The sequence below is a fragment of the Argentina anserina genome, chromosome 5 (genome assembly GCF_933775445.1).
Source record: "Argentina anserina chromosome 5, drPotAnse1.1, whole genome shotgun sequence".
In the NCBI taxonomy this organism is placed as follows: domain Eukaryota; kingdom Viridiplantae; phylum Streptophyta; class Magnoliopsida; order Rosales; family Rosaceae; genus Argentina; species Argentina anserina.
The window spans coordinates 26624364-26650987 of record NC_065876.1 but is presented as its reverse complement, the minus strand read 5'-3'; the positions used below and the strand labels follow the sequence as shown (position 1 = coordinate 26650987).

At 38.6% G+C, this 26624-nt stretch overlaps 2 protein-coding genes and 1 pseudogene across 2 annotated transcripts; all 3 read right to left on the bottom strand.

Annotated features, from left to right (window-relative positions):
• Positions 1–2046: 2046 nt before the first annotated feature.
• On the bottom strand, positions 2047–3067 carry LOC126793953 ((+)-cis,trans-nepetalactol synthase NEPS1-like). Its single transcript, XM_050520587.1, has one exon. The coding sequence runs from the start codon at positions 3032–3034 to the stop codon at positions 2228–2230; it is 807 nt and encodes a 268-aa protein (XP_050376544.1). The 5' UTR covers positions 3035–3067; the 3' UTR covers positions 2047–2227.
• A 9199-nt stretch (positions 3068–12266) lies between these two features.
• On the bottom strand, positions 12267–12986 carry LOC126793956 ((+)-cis,trans-nepetalactol synthase NEPS1-like; annotated as a pseudogene).
• Positions 12987–13934: 948 nt separating this feature from the next.
• LOC126795850 ((-)-isopiperitenol/(-)-carveol dehydrogenase, mitochondrial-like) lies at positions 13935–17104 on the bottom strand. Its single transcript, XM_050522589.1, has 2 exons — positions 17019–17104; positions 13935–14808 (listed from the first exon to the last, which is right to left on the bottom strand). Exons 1-2 carry the CDS (start codon positions 17102–17104, stop codon positions 13998–14000), a joined length of 897 nt encoding a protein of 298 aa, XP_050378546.1. The 3' UTR covers positions 13935–13997.
• Between the last annotated feature and the right edge of the window lie 9520 nt (positions 17105–26624).

Below are 26624 nucleotides of genomic sequence, written 5' to 3'. Positions count from 1 at the left end.
AGGAGTCCGGACCCCACAGATTAAGGAAAAGGAAAACAACAAATCCAGTGGTACAACAGACACAGAAAACCCTCAGTTCAGGGGCGGAACCTTATAGCATGAAGGAGTCCGGACCCCCTTGCGTTTGTGAAGTTTGCACTTAATCACTATATACCTTGTAAAATTATATCAGTATTAGCAACAAGAACAAGATAAAATAAAGATACAATATATTTATAGTACTAATGTGCACTAATGATACTAATTTATAGTAAGAAATATTAAAATGTCTTCGAGTTTTGACTATTTAGTAGTTCCTTGTTCTAAATATCTAGATTACTCAATCGTTTTATTTTTGGATATTTAAAAATAGTTTAACATACTAAACATTTTTAATAACGATACTTTAAACTCTTATATTTTAGACTTAGACCCCCTTCAGGTCTAAATTTTGGTTCCGCCACTGGTCTGTGCCACCCTGCGTACCGCAGATCGCCATGAAGCTAGCTGTGCACACGATGCTGCCTCTCACTCCCATCCCCACTATCACACATGGTGCCATCCCTCGCACGTTTACCACCATCACCTTGTCGTACGCGGACAGGTCCAACTCCAGCACCGTCGTCTGCGACATATCAAATATACCAGCGTTGCTATGCTATCAAGTTGGTTGTACTGTTTGACAGTGGAGTCGACTAGGGACTTGACTTGTTCCCCGTCGGTGACGTCGCAGTGGATGTAGGCAGTGCCGGCCCTGGGTCAAGAGCCAATAGGCCCAAGCATAGGGCCCCAAAAATTTAAGGGTCTTAAAAAAAATTCAGCTATTTACCAAAAAAAAAATTAAAACCTATTAAAAGAGAAATTAACACGCATGTTGCTATTCTTTCTAATATACTCCTGTTTCCTTTATTTTATTTTCTCTTTTTCTCTCCCTTTTCTCTTTCTCAACGTAATCATAAAAAGTATGAATCATATGATCTTTTAATCGTTATCTATTATTCAAGCTTTTTTTTTTTTTCTGAATTTGTTTCCATGTTTGGTTTTAGGGTTTAACTGTTTAAGATTCTCCATGTTTCAGTTTTATTTTTTGTTTCGTAAAATAACTTGTCTGAGACTTTGTATATAATACTATCTAATATTTATCTGCTGAAATTGTTGGATTGGTGATTGGGTTTGAGTTGTTCATGGTTTAGCTATGATATCCATCGAAATGGATATTGTTGAACAACTTGATTATTCATATTTAATTAGTACTTTTGCATCTAAAAATAAAAGAAAGTCATATTTAAGTGCTACAATCAAAAAATTCTATAATATTTTGACTTTTTATATTTAAGGGCCTTATAATTTTTTCCCGCCTTGAGCCTATTTTCGCACAGGGCCGGTCTTGGAAGTAGGTGCAGCGGTGTGAGCCGATCAATTCGGCGACTTCTTTTCCCTAGGAGTCTTGGACGTCGGTGATGACAACAACGCGAGCTCCGTGGTCCGTGAAGTGGCGTGTTGTGGCTGCACTGATGCCGCTGGCGGCGCCGGTGACGATGGCCATCTTGCCGTGGAGCTTCTGGAGTTGATTGTGCTGCCCAGCTCAGACATCACTGTATTATGAAAGCTGATCAGGGTATGAAGCTGCTTATATATTATAATTAAGAATGGGACACTACTGTCACTATTACATACTTACATGCCACCATGTAGATCCCTTTACAAAGAAGAAACTGGAGATTAGTTGAAATAGTTAGCAAATATGTTAGGCCGATTGGGCTCGCATGATTTGTAAGTTTCTGTTGTTTATGTTTTTGAGTACAACTTGACGTTCGTGTAAAGCTTCACGTTCGTGTTATTACCTACCTCTATATAACCTATTTGTCTGTGGAAAATATTCCATGAAGCCCAGAATGTAGCAAGGCGAAATCTTTTTGCTGCTCCGACTCTTAACTCAGTTCGCGTAATCAAACACTCAAACCTTATTTTTGTTCCGTTAGTATTCTTTGAATCGACACAAAGCTGATCACGAAAGTTTCCTCCTGATTTTAAAAGAATCAGATCCCTCCAAACCATTTATACTACATAAGTTTCATTTGACAGTTTTATTATGACTCCACAAATCAATAATGATACATCATTTTATTCAGATTACAATTAAAAAGCCGGAACTCCCGATATCGTAGAACTCGATCCCATGCATATCCCAAACAAGTTGAGAGATAGTTCTTACCATTATTGATCTGATGTGATACAATCAACTCCATCATGAATTCATTACTGATAACGCCTTGGTACCACGTCCGCCATCCACCACCAAATTATGGCCGGTGACGAACGCCGACTCTTCCGACGCCAAAAATACAACCGCGTCCGCCACGTGCTTCTCCATCAGCGGCCCGCCACTTCCTGTATAAATCGCCGCCAGCTTCTCCTTCATCTCTTCCTCCCCAATCTTAATTATCGGAGTCCCCACCACACCCGGCGAAACGCAATTCACCCTAACGCCACGCGCCGCCAGCTGCACGCTCGCTGACCTCACCAGCCCCAACACCGCGTGCTTCGACATCGTGTAGTCCGTGACCCCCTCTGTCCCGCAGTTCGCGACGAAGCTCGCCGTGCACACGATGCTGCCTCTCACCCCTTTCGTTACCATTGCACGCGCCGCGTGCTTCACACAAGCAGCCATCCCGCGAGCGTTCACTGCCATCACTCTGTCGTACCCGGACAGGTCCAGATCCAGCACCGTCTGCCTCGACAGGGCAGCTATTCCCGCATTGCTGTGCATGACGTCGAGTTGGCCGTATTTTTTGACTGTGGAGTCGACCAGGGACTTGACCTGGTCCTCGTGGGTGACGTCGCAGTGGACGTAGATGCAGCGTTGGGAGCCGATCGATGCAGCGACTTCTTTGCCCTTGTCGTCTTGGACATCGGCGATCACGACAAAGCGAGCTCCATGGTCGGCGAAGTAACGGGCCGTGACTGCACCAATGCCGCTGGCGGCGCCGGTGACAATGGCCACCTTGCCGTGGAGCTTCTGGAGTTGTATTGGCTGCTCAGTCTCAGACGTCATACTGGAGTTTGAAAACTGATCAGGGTATGAAGCTGCTTATATAGTTAAGAATGGGGACACTCACTAATACAAGAGTTATAAATAGGCTTTTTCCATAAGAAAAGTATATATACATATATACATATATATATTATTATTATTTTTTATGAAAGAAAAGTATTTCTTTCGGTTGAGAAGAATCATATACATTCTCTCCTTCCACTTTCCGTCAGGTAGTACAATTTTCTCCTTCCGAAAGTGATGATATCTTGTTGTTTTCACTGGAAAAGAGAGACACGTTCCATAATAACTAGAAGCACTCTGCTGCATCAAAGAATGGCTAGTAGAACAGGTTCATTAGTTTCTCTGGAAGAAATAGTGCGAAGGAGGATTCAATCACTAAAGACATGTTATATTCTTAGCTGAGGACATCAAGATGGACTCATTAATTGTTCTTTGAATAGAATGCAACATGCTCACAGAACTATCAAAACATCGAGTGACACACATGCATGCATATTGACAAGTATGGCTCTGATTAGAATATTCAGTATGACTTAGCAAACCCTTGAGCATATTCTACGTACGACTCTAATCGAATACATATACAACACGAACAAATTAAATTTTCGAAAGAATTTCCTTTGAAATTTCTATTTTTTGAATTGTCAATATTTTCACAATTGTCAATTTTTAGTCGGGTTTTGATAAAAGATGTCATTTAAAGACCCAAAATGATAATAAAAACTCTTAGTTTGAGTTTCTGATAAATAAAGGCTCATCAGAAACTTTTGTCCTTAAAAAATGAAGTTATTACAAACGTGTCACTCATACTTATGGTAACAAACTCAACGGTAAATTTGATATTTACTATCTTGAACGGTTTTTTAATCAAAACTAATCTTTTTCTCCCCTAAATTCATGAGCAATCACTTTCTCTCTCTCTCTCTCTCATAGACAATGACGTTCTCTCTCAAATTTTTCACACACTCTTAAACGTTGTTTCCCTCTCTTTCTTATCTCAATGTCTCTGCGCACCTCCTCAATCTCCTTGGAAAATCAAGAATCAATCACAACCGCCATACTTGAGCTTCTATTAGGCAGGTAAACCGCCCTAACCTCACGTGTCTCTCAATTTCAAGGGTTTTAATTCGATTTAAGAATTAGGGATTCAAATTGGTTTTCAATTGTTTTAGATACCAAATTGACAATTACTTTGATAGTTCTGGTTGCTAGTCGTTTGACTTTGATTTGAACTTTTGTTATTATAGGTGGAATTCAAACATGTTCTTTAATTTCCAGATCTATGATGTAAACTACCAGGGTATACCCAGGGGATTTGGTTGCTGTTTTTGAGTTTTGAGTGGTTAGTTCATCCCCTTAGAGCGAAGTTGGTTGAGTTGGGGTCATGGGGAAATTGATTTGAATTTAGCATTGTTTGTACTTGTAACTGTGTAAGTAACTATCATACAATTTTGATTCATAAATTCAGTTTTTGTGTGCGTGAATGTGATTAAGAAGTTGGATGTGTGACTATGATGTAATTGTCTATGTAACTATTAGGAAATTGTATTGCAACTAATTATGATTGTAACTATTAGGTAATTGTATTGCAACTAATTATGATTGTAACTATGAGTTAACTATTTGGTATTGGGTAATTGTATTGGTAACCGTGACTTAACTATTTGGCAACTATTACTACAACTATTCATATCTAGTTATTTGTGTTAGTAACTGACTTGGTAACATGAATTCCAACACATACCAAATCACTGCTCAAGCCTCCGAACTCTCCTACGAGATCTCCAACGTCTTGATGTGTCACATTTGCCTTCCCGTCCGTTGATTCCATTTGCATCAGATCCTATAGAAGCCGTGGAGAACTTGGCAATGATTGGGCTTCGATCCAAGATCGTTCGGTTTTATGCGGAGCAATTATGGATGAAAATGTAAGAGGAGATAGTGGGTAACCACCGAGCCTTCATCAATGCTTTAGACACATTACAGGTTAATAGCTACGTGTGTCGGCGTCTTGTGGTGGGTGTGTTCATCCATCATTGACATTGTGTAACTATATTGTTAACTACGTTTGTAACTATGTTTTATTGAGTGACTGTTCAGTATTTGTGTGGTGTTGGGAAATACATCACAATGGAGCAAACATCCACAATATTCCCAAGGCAATCACTATGCAGTGATTCTCACGTAACTGACCATGTAACTATCAAACGAATCAAGTAACTACGAATTTAAGTAGATTACTCAAAAACTTCTCATGTAACTACTCAAGTAACTGAGCACTACTTATGTTACCGATACTGTAATTGTTAAAGATACTGATCATGTAACTAATCATTGTAGGATATAACTAGTCTTATAACTACTTAAGTATCGTGATGATAATGTTTCTCAACCTTGTCACTAGGCTATGTTATTGAACAAGTAGCTATCTATGTATCTAGTAGTAACTGCTCATATAATTGAAAAAAAAAAGTACTCAGGTAACTAACCATATAACTAATAATACAAATTGTACATTTCAAAATGAAAGGTCCATCACTTACAAACTGCTTATAGTAAGTACTTACATTTCAACAATGCATCACATGCTTTGAATCAATCATTTACAAAATCAGACTCATAAACAACATCATAGTCGTCGTTGCATCTAAATCATGCATGCCACCACGTCGCCTAAGTAGCTTCTTCAATCATTTTTTTTTAATTTGCTTAGCACACCATCCTCTCATTAGCATCATCATCCATCATCATCATACTGCAATGAAAAAAATACACACTTATAAACATGAGATCTCATTCATAACCACAAATGCTACATTGATTATTGAAATTCCACTAAATTGAATCACATAGATAAGCATGACACCAAATTGAGGTCTCTAAGTAAAGCTTTGGAACATGGTAAGCAGACCAAAACTATGCCCGTATTGTGCTCAAGCCGGTCAATTTATTTATTGTGTCGGGTTCGGGTCGGTCCATTTGCTTAAACATCAAGCCCAGCCTAAGTATATATCGAGCCGGGCCAAAAAGTGGGCCGGGCCGGCTCATTAGGATTATAAGACGCAATTAGAATAAAAAATATTATGTAATTAGAATATTTATTTTATATAACTATTTAGAATAGTAAAATATATAAAATACTATAACATATTTCATAATCTTATTTATAAAACGTTATGTATGTCAAAACAATGACATTTTATTTACTACTTTGATAATATTTGTGAAATATTATAGTTAAAATAATGAAATAATCAAGAGATTTTGATTTAAAATTTATAATATTTAAGTCTAATAATGATAATTGTTTAAATATTTATATAAATAATATAAAATTATGTGCTTACGCCGGCCCATTTATTTATCGTGCCAGCTTATCATGTCCGGGCCATGCCAGGTTCAAAATGGGCTCAGGCCGGGTCGACTTTTAACGGGTCGTGCCCATGCTGGGCTCGGCCCATTTCCCATCTCTATTTACAACTAAACATGTAACTTCGTGGTAATACTAGTCATGTAACTGATAATCAGTATATAACCAATCACGTGACCTAGGAACATAATACAAATGCTCAATTGTCGCGATGTAGCATCACTCTACAAATAATCAGCTACTTGCATAGATACGTAGTTGTTACTTGAATGCATGACCAGTTACATGGATAATTACTTGAGTGCATGACCAGTTACATGGATAATTAATTGAATGCATGACCAGTTACGTTGATAGTTACTTGCATAGGTTACCTTGTTGTTAATTACTTAAATGCATGACCAGTTACATGGATAGTTACTTGAGTGCATGACTAGCTACAGTGATAGTTACTTGCATAGTTACGTAGTTGTTACTTAAATGCATGACAAGTTACATTGATAGTTACTTGAGTGCATAACCAATTACATGAGTGTATGACCAGTTACATGGATAGTTAGTTGAATGCATGACCAGTTACATTGATAGTTACTTGCATAGTTACGTAGTTGTTAGTTGAATGCATGACCAACTACATGGTTAGTTACTTGAGTGCATGACGAGCTACATGGATAGGTACTTGCATAGTTACGTAGTTGTTACTTGAATGCATGACAAGTTACATAGATAGTTACTTGAGTGCATGACCAGTTATATGGATAGTTACTTGAATGCATGACCTGTCACGACTCCGAATTTCAAGTGTTAAACTCAAAATTCGAAGCCGTGAAAAACTCTAAAACAATCTCAATAAATTGAAATTATCTTATCGTCACAGCGTATCATTACTGAGTTCATAAAACATCTCAGTCGAATTGATTATTAGAAGACCAATTTATAATTCAAGCATTATATCAAATAGAAATGTAAAATCCTCTCAATCCTCACCACAATATAAAATAAAGAAACTTCAAAGTCTTCAGAGTAGTCTGTCAATTCTGCTAATCCACACCTGCGGAACTATCTCCTACACCATCGAATAGGTGCACTGAGATTGCAAACACAAACCCGGTAAGCTTTACAGTTCGTATGAGTAAAACAACAATATATCATGCATAGTTATACAAGGGTAAATATTGGAAACATTCAATTATAAAAGTACTTATGAGTCACGAGATAGCCCATTTGGTTGTCCAATAATATCTGAAAATATAAGTGCTCATGAGAAATCGGTCAACCCGTCTGTTTACCCAATTACATTTATAATACGGGTACTCATGAGACCCATGTACTCATCCGTTACCCCTCATGCAGTACACCGCCGGGCATTATGCAACCCATATGTTACCCAATATCCCAAAAATATGGGTTCTCATAAACTGGTAACCCATCTATTACCCCTCATGCAGTACACTGGCAAACAGACTAGAGCTCTAACTGAATCGTAACTGTCGCCCGGCCAATGCTAGGTTCCGACATGCCAACACGTCCGAAGACAAAAAAACGTTTTAACATAACTCAAGTTAAAACAATGTACAATACATTTTCTCACATGTTATTGCACAAAAAAACAAGCGATTCATGCTTAAATAAAAAAAAATATCAGGGTTATAAATAAACTCATTTGAATATGAATAGGACATTATATAATATAACAACTCATATATATGTATCGATTTTACCACTTACACACATACACAACCCACTATATCATATACACATCATATTTCGATCTTTTTAAATAAAGCGTAATTATGAATCACCACCAAGGGTAGAATCCTCATCGTGAGATTTACTTACCTTATTTTCCTGAGCGTAATTTCCACAATACTGAAAGCAAATCATTTACTTGTTTCGTCGATCACTTAAATTGGATAAGATGTGATTAGAAACGTTACGTAAAATCTCAAATGCCGAAACAATACTAATGTTTTACTGTTCAGCAATTTTTAGTTTTATGAAATTACTGTTCATGTAACTACTATTCACATATTGATGTACAGATACATACTGTTTACGTATTCATGTACACCAATGTACTATTCATAGTAAATATTGTCTCAGTAAATACTATTCACAAATTTACCTTTCAGAAATTTACTTTTATAATTACTGTACAAAATTAATTTTTACAGTTACCATACAGAAATCACTTTTTACAAAAATATACTGTTCACGCGCTGCCGCATGTGGTGGCGTGTGGGGTTCACACACCCCCAAACAGTAGTAGCGCGTGGCTTGCCCACCGCCGCCCAAAACCCCTTCTTTCCTTCTACTGTAGCCTTCTACGGCCTTAGGCCGCCTCCTGCACCCCTCACCTTCCCTCACGCGCCGCCTAAGGCGGCGGTACTCACCCTTCCTCCTCCTCCTCCTCCTCATTCGATCTCCACCATTCCTCCACAAATCCTCCCAAACTACACACAATCATTCATATCAATCATTCAAATGCATTTCCATACCTATGTGAAGCCCTAGGACGGCCAGGAGTCACCGGATGAGCTCGAGATGCCGGCGGGGTCGATTTCGTGAGGGGTGAGACCGGCGGCGCGATTCAGCTTCCCCTTGCTTGCATATGACTTCAGCGATGAGGATTGGCGATGGTGGTGTGGTCCTCGTGCTTTGGTTTCGCCGGCGACGAGCTTGAACGGCGGAGGAAGTCGCATAATCTTCGATTTGGCGAGGGAGCTTTGTCGTATCGAACGGAGGCGTGTAGAGGCAGAGGGTGGAAGCGGAATGTCGTGCGGTGCCTTTGGGGTCAGCGGTGAGGGCCACGGAGGCTGGAGATGCTAGATCACCGGAGGCGATTTTGAGAGAGGGAGAGAGTCTGGGTGAGATAGGGGGAGGGTTGCGGGGAGAGGAGAGAGAGGAGAAATGAGGGTTTCCGTTTTTGAAAACCCTAGCTTCTAAAAATCCTTTTTTATACACTTTTCTAAAATTAGAAACTAACTTCCGTCGCTAATAACTTTCACATACGACATCCGATTAGAACGCGTGACGTGTCCACGAAATCGTATCGACGAGCTCTACAACTTTCATGAAGGAAGTGTTAAGCGATGGAGTAAAAGTCGACTCCCGCATCGTGGAAACGTAACGTTTTTCCAATTTAGTTGTCCGAACACAGTTCCGTTTTCGATTCGACATCGTCGTGAAGCGAGAAAAATGCGATTTATTAAATTTACCAAGTTTATAAATTTCAACGAATTCATACAAATTGAACCCGAAAAATCGAGTAATTACGTTACCAGTTACATTGATAGTTACTTCACTAGAACTAGACATATACAAGCATGCTAACTAACAAAATACACATACTAAGCCAATTAAAGTATGATACAAGCATGAACTGGCTTCCCATTGCATGTATTATTACCACACAATTAACACTATTGACATACTAAAACAATATGACTTTTTAATAGCCACAATCTCATTGACTTTCATCAAACAATAACATAACTTCATATATAGAATATCGGTATCACGTTATGATCGAATATAAAGCTAATCAAATATATAAGTAGAACTTCCTCAAGCCACACCTTAGGGAATGGACAAATGGTTTGTAAAATTTTATTCTCGGGCCCTAGATAGCCGGCTTAGCAATCAATTGAATTAATCAAATTAGTTGTCCTCATAATTCAGAATTCATTCACCGAATCATAGCTGCTAATAATAAGTATATAGGGACCTATATATATCATCAGCAGGCATCACATGTCTATAACCATTGATTCTATACATTTCACACACAAAATTGAAAAAGCAGATAAAAATTGGATAGCAACTAAGGGCATCTCCAACAACCTAGCCATTTTGAAAAAAAAATTTGAAATTTAACAATTTTTAGGATAATTTAGAGCTCCAACAAAATATTTATTTAAAAGCTAAATATAGTTTTAGCTAAATTCTCTAGCTAAATCTAGCTAGACAAGGAAGAAAAACTATTTAAAAGCTAAATATAGTTTTTTCTGGAATACACCTCAAAAGTGATATTTAACCATCATTTTTAGCTAGTTTTAACTATGTGAAATAGCTTTACTGTTGGAAATGCCAACAAGAACATCAATCTCGTTCTATCATTCCCAAAAGAATCATACTAAATTCCTTCAACCAACATCAAACTATCTATGCTAAGAACACAACTCGAATAACAAAATTAAACTAATCAAGCCACAAATTAAGATATATAACTGTCCAGGCCTTCTTCATTGTCATCGAAGTGTCAACCGCCGTCGTGGTTGCATAGATCAACAACTTAGATTTGAAGACTTGGATCTATATGCAATTCAGGCTGTGAATCCAAAGCGAACCGAGAGAGAGAACCAATCGCAGTAGCTATAGAATTGTAATCAAGCATAGAGGCTCCATTGGAGGCGGATATGTTGTCGAACCTTGTAAGACAGCTCCTTAAAAGTAGAGAGGCTTTGCTGGCGGGGATTAGGGACGTGTCGTTGGGCATGGATGTGGAGATGGACGAGCAACAAAAACCGCCCTGGCGGAGTCGCCGAGGATATCACATGCGTCAAAGCTCAATGTGTCGTTACGATCGTCGGCGCTGCCGAATATGCTGATCGATTTGGTTCCGTGGCGAAATATTGAGGATGAATGACGTCATAGAGAGGGATAATTATATTCAGTACGTTTTATTATTTAAAAAAAGGAAATGGTATATAGGTCAAACTAAAAATAGAAAACAACCCCCTTTTTATCAAATGAACTTTTTAAATCATTGACACCCTTTAATAAGGCACTTTTTTTATCAAGTTATAAACTAGGGTATTTTTTAACAATTTGATCTTGGAAGGATCATTTTCAATAATTTATGGAAAATACTTGTGTCCATACCAGTATAGACGTGTGCATTCAAACTCGTCTTATTTTTATACATGTGGTAGTGTGAATATAAAATTTTAACCGTTTAAAAGTTTTATTAATAAATAGATCACTTTTGTAAAAAATCAATGTAAAAAAATTGTTTGCTTAGCATATTGTATCAAATCAACATTATTGGATATACTAATTTTTACAAGTATCGTTCATTTGTTTAATGTAATCGACTTATCAAACGATTTTTGTTTCAATTCATATTATACAAAGATTATATGTATTGATTGATTAAACTTTTGAACGATTAAAATTATGAAATTACACTACTAAAAGTATACAAATAAGAGAGGGTATGGACGCACGCGTCCATACCAGTATAGACACAAGTGGGGTGTCTATAATTGCAGTAGACTATTAAGTGCACAAGTTCATTTCTCTGCCTCTTACTACTTCAGTTCTACTCTGCAGCATGGTTCTTCATTTTCAAGATTTATAATTGCAAGTGAACATGAGTTATGTTGATAATGGGTTGCTAGTATATGTGAAAGATTCTCAGTAGTATTGGTATCTTATTTGCAGAAGAATGAGTGTGGATATGCAGTGTGCAGATGCAATTTTCAGAATTTTAGTTTACAAATATATACAGATTTTTATAAGCTTCAGTTAGTTGGTTGTTTACTGCACTGCTAATGGTTCATCTCCTCCTTGCTGCTTCAATGCTTTGCCGCATCCATCATGTCAACCTCCTCTCATAAATGCTTATTTTTGTTGCAAGAATATTGGGTTTTTGAATTGGGATGTTAGGTTCTATGTTGTGTATCTTAATCCAACCATTATGCTTGTCCCGAAGCATATGGTTGAGGGAGAGTGTTAAAATATGTTAGGTTTATAATGATTATCACAAGGGCATTTACATCATTTCATATATTTAGTCATATATGTAATTGTTGTAGCTCATTCCCCGATTCATCAAGATAGCCACAATGTAGTCCGAAAATCTTGTCTGCGTTTTCCTTTGAGTTTTCTGCATTTCAATTCAATAAACCTTGATTCCTATCACACCATCGGTGTTCCCACCAAACCCGGTGAAACGCAGTTCACCCTCACCCCACGGGCCGCCAGCTGCACGCTCGTTGACCTCACCGACCATAGCACGGCGTGCTTCGACATCCCGTAGTCCGTGGAAGCCTCCATCCTATGGTCCGCCCTGATGCTCGTTGTGCACACGATGGTGCCTCTCCTCCTTTCCCCACCATCGCACGCGCCACGTGCTTTACACATACCGCCATCTCGCACGCGTTCACAGCCATCACCCTGTCGTACCCGGACAGGTCGAGCTCTAGTACTGTCTGCGGCGACACACTATGTGTCCCTGCGTTGCTGCACATGATGTCGAGTTGGCCGTACTCTCGACGGTGGAGTCGACTAGGGACTTGACCAAGTCTTCGTCAATGGCGTCGCACCGGACGTAGCTGCAGCGGTGTAAGCCGATTGATGCGGCTACTTCTTTGCCCTTAGAATCTTGGACGTCGGCAATCACGACAAAGCGAGCTCCATGGTCGGCCAAGTGGCGTACTGTGATTGCACCGATACCGCTGGCGGCGCGGGTGACGATGGCCAATTTGCCATGGAGCTTCTGCAGTTGGACTTGTATGGCCTCAGTCATTATGATGACCTGTGTAGTTTGTAGTAGTAAAGACTGTAAAGCTACGTGAGCCGCGAACTGTTATCTAAAGGCTAGACTTCCACACAATCTTTTATTTTGTTTGTCGATTGAGAAGAATTACGCACACCTTATCCTTCCACGTTAAGTTTCTTTAGTAAAAGTTTTCTTTAGAAGAACATGGACTTTAGACCTGTAGTTTAATTTGGAAAATGAGATCTTGTTGTTTTGCATTGGAAGGGAGGGACACGTTCCTTAATCAGTAGAAGCACGCTGTTAATATTCATTCTTTCACTAGTTACGATTGCCTCGTTTGGACAAATGTTGCACGGCACATTATCTTCCTGAGAGTTGTGTCAAGGAATAGTTGGTGGAACAGGTTAATCAATTTGTGTGGATCTCAAATGACACAAAAATTAATTTGTATCGGCAAAAAATGATATCAATTTGTGCCGTGCAACATTTGTCCAACGATATCAAAATCTCGAAGATCAAATGATATCAAAAATAACTTAATAATTGATGCGGCTTCTAAAGTTCTACGACAAACCCAGAAAGGCCAGATGCTTGTGGGGCGAGACTCAACGCGCGCTGAAGAACAGAAGAAATGAATGGATTGAACGGTGAAATTTGTATTCCTTATTTGAGGTTTATAGGGTTTAGAAAAGGCATATAAAAGAATGTTAATTTCATCAGCGAATGCACGGCTCTGATAGCAATCTAATATATGAGCCTCTATTTTGGTAATAGATCTGACATTCGAACCCTGTTTTCGATTGAAGCAACCATGGGAGAGTCATGCATGCCCTGGCTCGGAGGTTCAAAGCTTCCCTTTCCCTAAATTAGAAGTTTAGAACCTTAGAAGCGAAAAAAAGAAAAGAAATTAAGAAGAATATGCCCCCGTGGGAATATCCAAAACAAGTGCGATATATAACGTTGAGTATTAGGGATGGAAGAGAAAAGAATACAAACTACTTAAGGAAAAAGGAACACGGGAGTTGATGAAAATTGAGAATCAATTAGAACACTGCTAAGTGTACGTCACCAACAACAACAAAAAATCATAATTGTTTCAATACAGCAATGGATTTGGTGCCCAGTCCACCATCAACTACCAAATTATGGCCGGTGACGAACGCCGAGTCCTCAGAAGCCAGAAACACCCCGGCATCTGCCACATGTTTCGCCGTCAGCGGTTCATCCCTTTCTGCATAAACTGCCGTCATTGTCTCCCCCAGCTCCTCCGCACTAATCTTCAATATGTTGCATGCCAGCGGTGTCGCCACCATGCCCGGCGACACGCAGTTCACACGTACACAGCGCGGCGCCAGCTGCACGCTCGCCGACCTCACCAGCCCCAGCACCGCGTGCTTGGACATCGTGTAGTCCGTCAAGCTCTCTGTCCCGCAGTCCGCAACAAAGCTCGCGGTGCACACTATGCTCCCTTTCACCCCTTTCTCCACCATTGCACGCGCTGCGTGCTTCACGCACGCCGCCATCCCACGCGCGTTCACAGCCATCACCTTATCGTACTCAGACAAGTCGAGCTCCAGCACCATCTGCGCCGACGCGCCGTTTATCCCTGCATTGCTGTACATGACGTCAAGTTGGCCGTACTGTGCTACGGTGGAGTCAACTAGCGACTTGACTTGGTCCTCGTCGGTGACATCGCAGTAAACGTAGGTGCAACGGTGAGAGCCAATAGATGCGGCCAATGCTTTGCCCTTGGCATCTTGGACGTCAGCTATGACAACAGCAAGGGCGCCGTGGTCTGCAAAGTGACGGGCAGTGAATGCTCCGATGCCACTGGCGCCGCCGGTGATGATGGCCACTTTGCCGTGGAGCTTCTGCAGCAGTGGTACTGTAACAACCCTAAAATTTCGAGCCTAAAAACTCAAAATCTCAAAGTCGTTAGAACACCAAAAACAATCTCAATGAAAATGAAATCATTTAACGTGCACAGTGGATCATCACTGAGTTCTCAGTACAACTCAGAAAAACCGATTATTACAACCCAAATTATAATTTAACATTACATAAGATGGAAATGTAACAATCCTCACAATCTCTCACAAAGCTCACAAATAAAATCACGCCAAATCTCACACATTTTTCCACACGAGAAACCTCACCACAAGCAGGATACGAGCGACTTCGAGTCTCCGGAGTCGTCACTCAATCTCCACTAAGCAACACCTGCGGAATTATCCCCTACACCATCGAATTGGTGCACCGGGATTGTAAACACAAACCCGGTAAGCTTATAGCTCGTATGAGTAAAATGACAACACAGTTCGCATATCAATATATACGAAAAATCACAATCAACAAATATAAATGCCCTCATGAGTCAATGGACGGCTCATCTGGTTGTCCCAAAGAAATATGAAATAAAACGCTCATGAGAAATTAAGTAACCCTTCTGGTTACCTAAATGCATTTATAATACGGGTACCAAGAACGCTGGTACACATTTGTTACCCCTCTCGTAATACACCGCTGATATTGGATAGCCACCCGCTACCCAACATCTAAAACAGTCTGAGTACCCATGAGCAGATAACCACCCGTTACCTCACATGCAGTACTACGCTGATATTGGGTAACCATCCGCTACCCAATATCCAAAAAAATCTGAGTACTCATGAGTAGATAACCACCCGTTACCTCACATGTAGTACTATGGCTGACAGACTAGAGCTCTAACTGTATCGTAACTTTCGCCCGGCCAAAGGCTAGGTTCCGACTTGCCAAACACGTACAATAATCTCACATCATATTGTACCAAATCACGTCCAAAGACAAATTTAACATTTTAACAATCTTACTGTTAAACTCACGTACAATAATCACGCATCATATTTTACAATTCAAATCACGTGCTCAATATAATCACAATAAAATCATAACAGTATATTATATAGCGAACTATATATATTCGTACTTATTTACCATTTGTACAATATATATATAGTCTACTATATCTTATACATGTCATATTTCACAACACATGCTCAATACACAATTTCCCGTTATCGAAATGACTATTTCTAATGAATTAATAACAGTATATAATATAATAAACTATATATATATATGTACTTATTACCATTATACAGTATATATGTAATCCACTAAATTGTATACTTGTTGTAATTCATTATTAAATACTCTTGCAAATTCTTGAATCACCGCGAGGGTAGATTCGTAAATATGTGAGATTTTACTCACCTTATTGACTTGAGCGTAATTCCACAATTCCCGATGATAATTCATTTTCCTGATTTAACGATCACCTTGAAAAGATAAGAAAAGAATTTAGAATCGTTTCGTAAACCTTTAAATGCCGAAATAGTAATAATCGGTTACTGTTCAGCAATTTTCGGTTTTACGAAGTTACTGTTCAGTGTTACTATATACGTATTTCTGTACGTATAAGTACTATATACGTATTTCTGTACGTATAAATACTATATACGTATTTCTGTACGTATAAATACTATATACGTATTTCCGTACGTATAAATATTATATACGTATTTTCTGTACGTATAAATATTATGTACGTATTTCTGTACGTATACGTACTGTTTAACTGTAAATACAATTTCAGTAAATAAAATTTACTAAATTACCCTTTTACAAATTACTTTTTACATTTACTGAAAGTAATTTATATTTACATTTACCGTAGGTAAAATTTAATTACATTTACCGTAAGTAAATAAAATTTACATTTACATTTAAGTAAATTACCAAAATACCCTTCTCGGAATCACTGTTCACGCGCCGCCGCACGTGGCGGCGCGTGGGGTACACGCGCCACCGCCGGCAGGCTGCGCGTGGGGCTCACTCACCGACGCCAACCAAGGCGCGTGTGATGCCACCGCCGTGCCCAAACTCTCCCCCTCCTCTGCCTCTTTCTTTCTACGGCCTCCGACTACCCATAGGCTATCCCTAGCACCCTCACGCGCCGCCTCTAGGCGGCGGTAACCCTCTCCCCCATCCCACATCAAACTCCCACAAATCCATTCAAAAACCCAACAACATCATCACCACAACTCGATTCATTCATCCCTTACCTCGATTGAGCCGTGGGGAGCGCCGGAGTAGCTTGGCAGCGGCGGAGGGAATCTGCAGAAACTTTGCTGCGTCCTTGCGATCTCATGACGGCGAGGCACGAGCTAGCGGGCTGGAGGATGGCTGAGGGAGTCCTTGCGGCGACGTAGAGTGGGGCGGTGCACGTCACGGCGGCTCGGAGACGGCGAATCGAAGAGGAGGATTTCGGAGAAGGAGAAGAGAAGAAAATCGGGGAGAGAGAGAGTTGAGAGCGGCGGAAATGAAGAGAGAGAGAAGGGTTTCCTGAAATGGAAACCCTAATCACAAAAATGCCCTTTTATACTCGTTTTCAAAATCGGAAACTAACTTCCGACGTTAATAATTTTCACCTCCGACGTCCGATTCGGACGCGTCACATGTCCACGCACTCGTATCGCCAAGCTCTACAACTTTTGTGAAGGAAGTTTCCGCAACCGAGCGACGGAATAAAAGTCGATAATTTCGTTCGGAAACGTAACGTTTTTCTTATTAAACGTTCCGAAAACGTTTCTGTCTCGTGAACAATCAATTTCATTTAAACTGAAATTCATGTCTTTATAGAACTCAATTAATTCAAATAATGTATTTGAAATTTAGGGTTATTACAGGTACTGGTATGGCCTCAGTCATCGTGTTGAGCTGTATATGGTTTGTAGTAGTAAAGCTACTTGACCCGCCTAGTGGTTATATAGCTAGAAAATGGACTTTGGCAAATGATATCTTTTCATTTCGCACTAAAATGGAGGAACACGTTAAGAATAGAAGCACGCTGTTAATTAAACGTTCTTTAATCGCTGGCAAATAATTGTGCGCCTCTTTTGCGCAAAATGCATGCAAAACTTTGGTTTGGAGTGTTTGTTAAGGGGGTCTATTCAACTCTGATTTGAAATGATTCTGATTGATTTATTATAATCAATAGATTCTGAAAATCCATAGATTATTTCAACTCCACATAGATTCAGTTAAATTTCATTGTATTGTATTTACCAGATTTGTCTTGATTTGCTTGGATTTCACAAGTGCATGTATGATTTTTATATTATTATTAAATAATAAAATAGAGAACATGGAGAATTAATAAGTTGGTTTTCTTTTTTAACAAATTATAAAATAATAATGTCTTTTACAAAGTAATAAAAATATAAAAACAACCAAATATTACATAGTGAAAATTACAAAGACAATTAGAAAAGTACATCAAGAGGCTACATACTCATCCATTCCGACCTCATTGTCATCATAGTCTTCATGATCTCTCTCATTCGCATTGTCCTCATTATTTTCATTCGCATTTCCTTCAATATCATTGTTATCTTCTTGACTTTCATTATCACCATTATGTGGTCTATCTTCCTACATAGCTTCAGCAATATTAAGTCTCCAAGTATTAGCCTCTGCTCTTTGTTGTAGTTGACTTTGAGAAAGTAGTTCAAGATTCTCGTCTTCCATATCAAGTTCTTCATCATCTTCTATTTCATGAGGAAATTCATCGGAACGACATTCTTTACGAAGAAAGTTGTGAAGACCGGCACAAGCTAACACCAACTCTGCTTGTGTTTGAAATGGGAATGGAGGTGCGGTTTTGAAAATTGTGAACCGTGATTTAAATATACCGAAAATCCTCTCAACCACATTCCTTAATGATGCATGACGAAGATCAATCGCGCCAATACAATCCTTAAACAATAAAATAAATGGTTAGTAAAACTTTTACATAAATTACAAAATAAGAAAAAAAATTAAGCAAAGAAAGTATTTCATTTAACATACTTTAGATATTTATGTACCTTAAAGTAAGGCCAAAATCGTGTGTTTCCCTTATTTTAGATGGCACTACAAATCCCGGTTTGATCATCATGCATGGTGCTATAGTGTTCAAGGCCTTCAAAGTTTTGTTGAATTTTTGACTAGTTGTAAAATGTGAGCGATCAAACTTTCTCGAACATTACCGTATCGATCATTGTGGCCAACAATGATTAAGAACGTAGCCACCATCTCTTCAACACATATATACCGTGTATCTACTAAGAGTCCATCCTCTCTAATAACCATACACAACCTTAGGAACACATCTGGGTACATTCGGTGCAATTGTCGGAAACTTTGTGGGTTTTCATTCAACAAACCTTGAATGTAACGATATCCTTTCTTGGTAATAGGTCTTCTTTTGAGCGGACGATGAATGCGTGGATGCATCATACTCATGGTCTCTCTTAATGCAAATATTAATGCTTGAAATACCATCAATACATACTTGATTGTTTCATAAAATTCATCTTCAAGTTCTTCTTCATCTACATCTTCTATGTCTATCTCATCCGATAACATAAAAAGATTAAATGAAAAACACATGAAAAACCAAATGTATTCTAACTCATAATACAATTTCATACGAAACAATACAATCCCATCTTGTGAAATATCCAATTTGATCGCTCTTGAGGAGACATATTGAAAAAAGCATCCTTCTTGGTTTTGGTATCAAGCAACTCAAGAGCCTTGAAACAAGTAGCTTCATCCAAGTTTGGGATCTCCTTAATAGCATCCCAAATTTTACTTTTTCGCTCTCTTTTCTCTAATATGTTAATCATATATTCAAAACCGGAGTATAGTTTATCAAGCTTCTCCAGGACACCATTTTGAGGAATGCTTCCAAGTGAGCTAGAATTTCCTTCATACTCACTTCTACTTCTTTTACTTTGGGAGGTTCCTCTCCTAGAAATCTCTAAATTTTCAGGGGATTGGAGGGTTGGTGTTGGATGAGTTAATGAAATATCTTGATTAGTTCCAACAAATGATCCACAATCTATATCACAATGAATGTCATCTATATTGACCTTTCTACCTTCTCCAACACCTATTGTCCTTGCATCAGTAGCACTACCCAATCCAATTGAATTTTTTCCGACCGCTACACCATTCCCAACAGCAATTTCTAAGTCCTCATAATCATCAACTGTCCCATAGCGCAAGTCAGAATCCTTTGGATGAGCCTAGAAAAAAATGAAATATTTAAATTATTATTGCATCATTTTTAACCATATGTTTTATTATGAAAATAACGTAGACTCATATATTTAAGAAGCTCACCTCAAGGTATCCATCCCAAATTTCATTAGAAGCAGTGAACTTTTTTGTAGTTGAATCATATCCAAAAACTGAAAAATTTGGTTAACAACTCAATTTGTTGTCTTCATGATAGTTATAATAGACATCCTAAAGGTCATTTCAAAATTAGAATCTCCTCAAAATGATTTGTATAGAATTATTTATGATTTTCAAAAGTCACAAGTCTGCTGCATAAAATTTTATGAGAAAAATCATATACATCAAATGAAAAATTAAACTACTTATAATCACCACTCATATAGATCTGAACATATATCAATTAAATTCTCATAAAAAACTTGGAATATAGATTGGTCTTTCTTTATACATGTATGTCCCTATATAGCTAATTAATGGAGGATTGTTTGATAACTATTTCTCTACAAGCACATGGATGTTGCAGGTGATGTTTCTTCTTTTGATTTTTCTTATATTCAATGTAACTTCACATTCTATCTATTCAACATCACATAGAACTATCAAAGTTTGTTGTGGAAAGGAGACATTTCTTTTATCCGGGAAAGTAGTGCATCCAAGATAGCAATATTTTGAACTATCTGGTAATTGTATAGAAAGATGAAGAGGAAGAGATCTTGTCTCAAATCCATTTGAAGGATAATTAGAATTCATAAATAGGCTCAGCTGCATAAAACCATTATAGCACAAAAGTAACAACAAATATATCAGTACATAACAGAAATACCAAAATGAGATTAAGGAACCAGTATAATGCATTGATCTCAAAACTCTTACTCAGAACTCAAACTCTATATTGATATATAATGGCACTCTTACATGACCAACAGACAATGATCATTGACATCAAAAGCATTAAGCTGTAACTATTCTATGAAAATAACAGAATCATGGACAAGTAAGTTTTGCAGCCATCAATGAAATGTATTTCAACTTTTTATTAAAAAACTAAAAAAACCATCAGCAACTACATACCTATGATCATATCAGATAATTGACATATACATGATTGTTATTCTCTTTCTTTTTTCCGAGGCTTACATGACTACAATTTTCAAATTTCAACTACAAAAGAAAAATTCATATAAGTTCAAGTCCAATCAGCATCTTCATACCAGAAAATTGACTACAGTTCAGAAATATAAAACACTATGTTGCACGGACACGGCAAAGAGTGGAGTGTCGGCGTGTCCGACATCTTCCGACACGCCGATACGATACGATACGCATTTTTCTCGTATCAGACACGCCATGTGGCGTATCAGAAAATTTGACTTTTCGACACGTTGACTACAAGCCACAACAGGTCCTCCGATCTCCGATCTCATGCGTCAACGGTTCTGCTGCCACGCCGAGGCTCCTGGTTCTTCTTCTAGTCGGCCACAACGCAAGAGAAGCTCCACAAAGTTGCCGGAGCTCGGGAAATCGGTGATGGGTCTCCACTGCCTCAAACTTGGACTTTCCGGAATCGAGCTGAACGTCGCTTCTGCGAGTATGCTTAGAGAGAGGGGAGAGAGGCGGTCGTTGTGGTGGTGGTTTCGTGGCGAGGCGTCGCCGGACGGCGACGGGGCGACCTGGAGAAGGTGGCACTGTGTTACTCTGTTTTGTAAGTTGTAACAGAGGAGAGAGAAAGAGAATGCCGAGGGAGAGAGAAGAGGAGAGGAGAGGTGATGGTGTGTGGGCTAGGTGTTGGGTTTTTGGGTCTTTATAGGTTGATTTAATGGCTGAGATAAGATGAAGGAAATGAACGGATGAGATTTAAAAATGGAAATAAAAATTTCAAAGAAGTGTTTTTAAACATTTCCAAAATACAAAAACTTCTAAAGTTCGTAAAAAAATAAACTGAGCGTCAGAAAATTATTCCGCGAATACTCTCGCGCTCGTGGTGATATGTAGTTTATTACAAAAATATTAAACTATAAATTCGACATTTCGGAAAAATATTGGTTAACGGATTCTATTTGTTGGAAAATTGAAAAATAGTCTAGGGATTCACAACGACGCCTCTACCTATTAACAGCTCTATTTGTATTTTTGTAATTGGTGAGAGGATTATGTATATATAGGGGTTAATGACTATCTCAAGTTGTTGGATATTAATAGGCTATATGCACTTTTCTATTTGAGGTCTTGAAACGAGAATATGTTTTATTGGCTAAATACACATTTGTTACTTGATTATTTAATATTTTTTCTTAAAATTATTGTGTAATGGATGAATTTTACAACTTAAAATGATATTATTAATTTATTTTAAGTATTAAATATATATATATATTTATTATTTTGCCGTATCGGAGCCGTGTCGGATGATAAGTTTTTGAGATTTTCTGTGTCGCCGTGTCGCACCGTGTCGTGTCGCCGTATCCGTGTCCGTGTCCATGCAACATAGATAAAACATGATTCAAAAAAGAAAAGAGAACCCAAAACCCTTTATGCAAAAGAAAAAGTTCACATATATGGACACGAAGAGGATTGATCATGTGGTCATTCATCAGGTTCTCATCGATCTGGGGAGATTAGGTTCTTCATCATCTTCATGAACATGCATCCACCACAACTTGACCAGTTGTGGGTTGTCTAATATTTATGACAATTATTGGGTGATCGATATCCGAAGGTATGTGTCATGAAAGGTCCCTCCCCAAAAATTCAATAGAGGGATTGATCGATTATAAGGGATGGATCTATAAGGGATGGATCTATACAGACTGGATCTAAAATGGTCTGGAAAGCTAACAAGATTCGATAACAAAGATCAATAGAACATTGATGGCCCTAATTTGATACATACCTCTTGAACAACTGAGAGATTCCAATGCAAGTCAGTTCGTGTTCTTCCCCATTCACAGAGAGAGAGAGAGAGAGAGAAATCAGACCACTTAGGGGGGTGATTTCTGATAGGGTACCAAGCCCTTTAGAATCTCTTAAAATCAATCCTCTCATAAATCATTCAAAATCGGTGGAGTTTCGAATACCACCCGGTTTCGTATGATTTTTATAAATCATGATTAAATACTTCAAGATTTTAAAGGAATTTTTAAAATCGTGATTGAATACCTGCCGATTTTAAAGGATTCTTGAAATACAACACAATCCCACAGACTCTTGATTCAATACACCCCCTAAGTGAGTATACCCTTTTTTTTTCCTTCCTGAGTAACTTTGCACGTTTATTCGTTATTGCATGCAGTGGAAGCAAAAAAAAAAAAGTTCGAAGGGGGACACATCCTCCAAATATGTTATAACACAACATGCTAGCTTGCCCTTATGGGTCTTGGATGTCGGCGATCGATCACGACAGTGAAAGTTCCATTTTCCACCAAGTGTTGCGCCGTGGCTCCAATGATGCCGCTGGCGGCACCGGTGACTATATATGGCCACCTTATCGGTATGGGATCAGTCATTCCTATACTATGTATGTAGTAGTGAAGTGAGTCGCCAAGTGCATATAGAGAGTTGATCGAATCACCAGAACTACACACTTGTAACCTCGCTGTCGTGCAATTTAGCTAGCTATGCAAGGAAAACTTGGTCCCAGTTAAAGTTTGTTACTCAACACCAAAATATTGTTGATACTAACATCTGGATGGAGTTTACATAAATGAAAAAATTCAATATTTCTTAGTACGTTGAAGCAGCTTGCGATTCAAGCACTCTAATTACCATGCGAATAGAATAGGCATTACAAATTATGCTGAATTTTGACCAAGTTTCTCTTGAGTCGACCGTAGAGGTTTTTAGTACGTGGTTGTAGAGAGTACGTAATAGAAACTTCAGTTGCCAGCTAGCCTATGTATGTGTACCGTCGTTTGCTTTTCTTTTGATCATTATCCATATAATCTGCCCTCCTTAAAATCCACTAGTCGTCCCTAGCTAGCATTAATTTGATGCAAGTCAAGTACCATAGCTATCAGCTTAACATTAGCTAGAGATGAAGAAATTGGATGCAGCTGCAACGATTTGATAGTGTGTTTCAACTTTCAACAGATTAGAAGATACTGAAATAAGTTACATCCAGTGGCGTTACATTAAGAGCAAGCCTGTCTTGCATTTGAAATCCAAAACTATTTTGGCAACTGCAAAGACTACGGATGACTTACAATTAATGGGTGCACTCAACAATCCACTTCATGTGTTAGACCTTAATTAGAATGTATATATTGGAGAATAAGGGGAGCTAAGCTAGCTAACTGAGGACCCTCATAGCAGCTTTGCATCCAGCCGGCCTTAAAGTTTTCCATGCATGATTTAGTACTCCTGAAGAATATGGCATGCGTTGAAGATCATTGTGGGAAGTGATTTTGGTGCAAAAATCTGTAAAATGGACCCAAGTAAGAGCAAAGCTACAAAACAGGGGTTAGCCGTCGTCCTCGACTCCTCGTCGCCTTAATTTTTTGCTTTGACAAGTGATAGTTTTGCATTAAAAAGATAAAAAACTGTTGCAGGATGAATAACAGTGTCTTTATTGAATGATATGGGAGTTTATATATAGGCATTACATAATCACAATCTCATAGGATTCGGAGTCCTAATCTATAACAGAGATGCAAATCTATCTCTAAGAAGAAACGTAATTCTCCAAAAATACTCCCTCTTGTGTCGCATGCCTAGGTTGCGTGGTGCACATAACGTTGCCTCGGTAAAAACCTTGTCAAGCAAAATAAAAACCTCTTGGGTGAAAAACAAAAACTTGATCGAAAGGAAAAAGAGCACAACACACTCTCTATATTTGATAGCATCATGTGAGGTAGACTCTTCCTGAAGTCTACGAAACAACTCTCCTGATTAGTACCATAATCATGGAGTACAAAGAATAACGCATACAACATTCATTACATGTTTCTCAAAATTAGTCTTGGGCTAATGATTAATCATTAATCTAGCCAAACATCCTTAGATTATACATGCTATATATAACAAAACTTAGATCTTAGGAAACAAGATTTAACAACTCAAAACAAGAGTTTGCAATGAAAATCAGATTCTCGGGTAGAATGACCTTTACTCACTCAAATGGCTATAACTTTTTTGTCACTATAGGTATTATTGAACCGTAAAATTTTTTGGAACGTAGACACCCATGACTTTCCAATTACATTTCACAACCTAACTCGACCGGAGAAGTTCACAGTGCTCTGTCAAAGTTGACTGACATGCAAATTCCCGGACAGAACTGTCATACTTTGTTAAAATGGCCATAACGCACCCAATACGATAGCTATGAATAAATAGTTGGTGTCCCTGTAAAGTATTCACATAGACCTTTCTACCAAATTTAGCATATTTCATTGAGTGAGCTGTTTAATAGGTCTCGTTGAAGTTGACATACGAAGCTGGACGGATTCTGATATGTCACATTCAATGTGTCTTTCACAAACGAATGGGGAAATGGACCAATGAATGACTGCTTTTAGTCCGAGATAGAACTATACGCATCCTCTACGCTGTCATTGTCGACTGCTACACCAAGGCGTACGTTGATGTTGCTGGAGCTGCTGGCGGCGTTGGTGTGGATAGGATTTGTGTTGGTACACTGAGTAGAACTAAACCCACGTCAATGGAACAATTCAAATCCAATGACGATGCATAGGCGCATAGTTAATCACATCATAATGAAAACAATAGTGTCCCAACAACACTTACATATATGAATCTATAACTCATTGAATCTCTTCATCATCTTTACTTAGATGGAATAGAGAATCTAGAATTGACTTTCATATGAACACATATGAGTATGAGTTCTTGCAACCGATTGTACTACATATGGGTATGGGTGGTAGGACAGTGTGAGTGAGTTATGCAATTAGCAAGACACTTGGCATTGCCATGAAACTTCACCATAATAAAATTAAGAGAGTCAACGTCAGAACGTTTCTAGACAATACGCTGTAGGATATTGCAAGAAAGGGGATCGAAACAAAAAGACAATCTAATCAAGCGAATCACATGGCAGTAGGACTACATTCTTCAACTGAAGAGTTGAAAAACATGGTATTGGAACAGTTGAATACCAAAAAATTGGGGTGATAAAAACCATCCAATTGGTGCGGATGGTCACCAATAATAATAAAATCGTTTGAGTTATGAAAAAACTTAGAGAAAATCGGAAAAGATAACCAGAAAACTATGTCCAAATAACTCAAAACTGAATGAAACTTTGGCAGGAAAACGCTTCAACAAAGAATGTTGGAAATATGCCGGAAATACAACAAGAAAACAGCAAAGAATTGGCGGAAAACTCGATGGAAAACTAGTGGCACCAGTGAACGGAAATCAGGCGTTGGCGGCCGCAATCTAGCAAGTTAGGAGACCGAACTTCATATCTGACAGGAATCGCCGACAGGAACTGGGAAGTGGTGTCGGAAATTGGGCGGAAGGCGACCAAAACGGCCGGAAACGTTCCAAAAACGTGCCGGATACGCCAAAGATCATAACGATGTCAAATTTTGATATTATGAGGTTCGTTTTCCGAATGTTAAGTGCCAAATTCACAATATAGT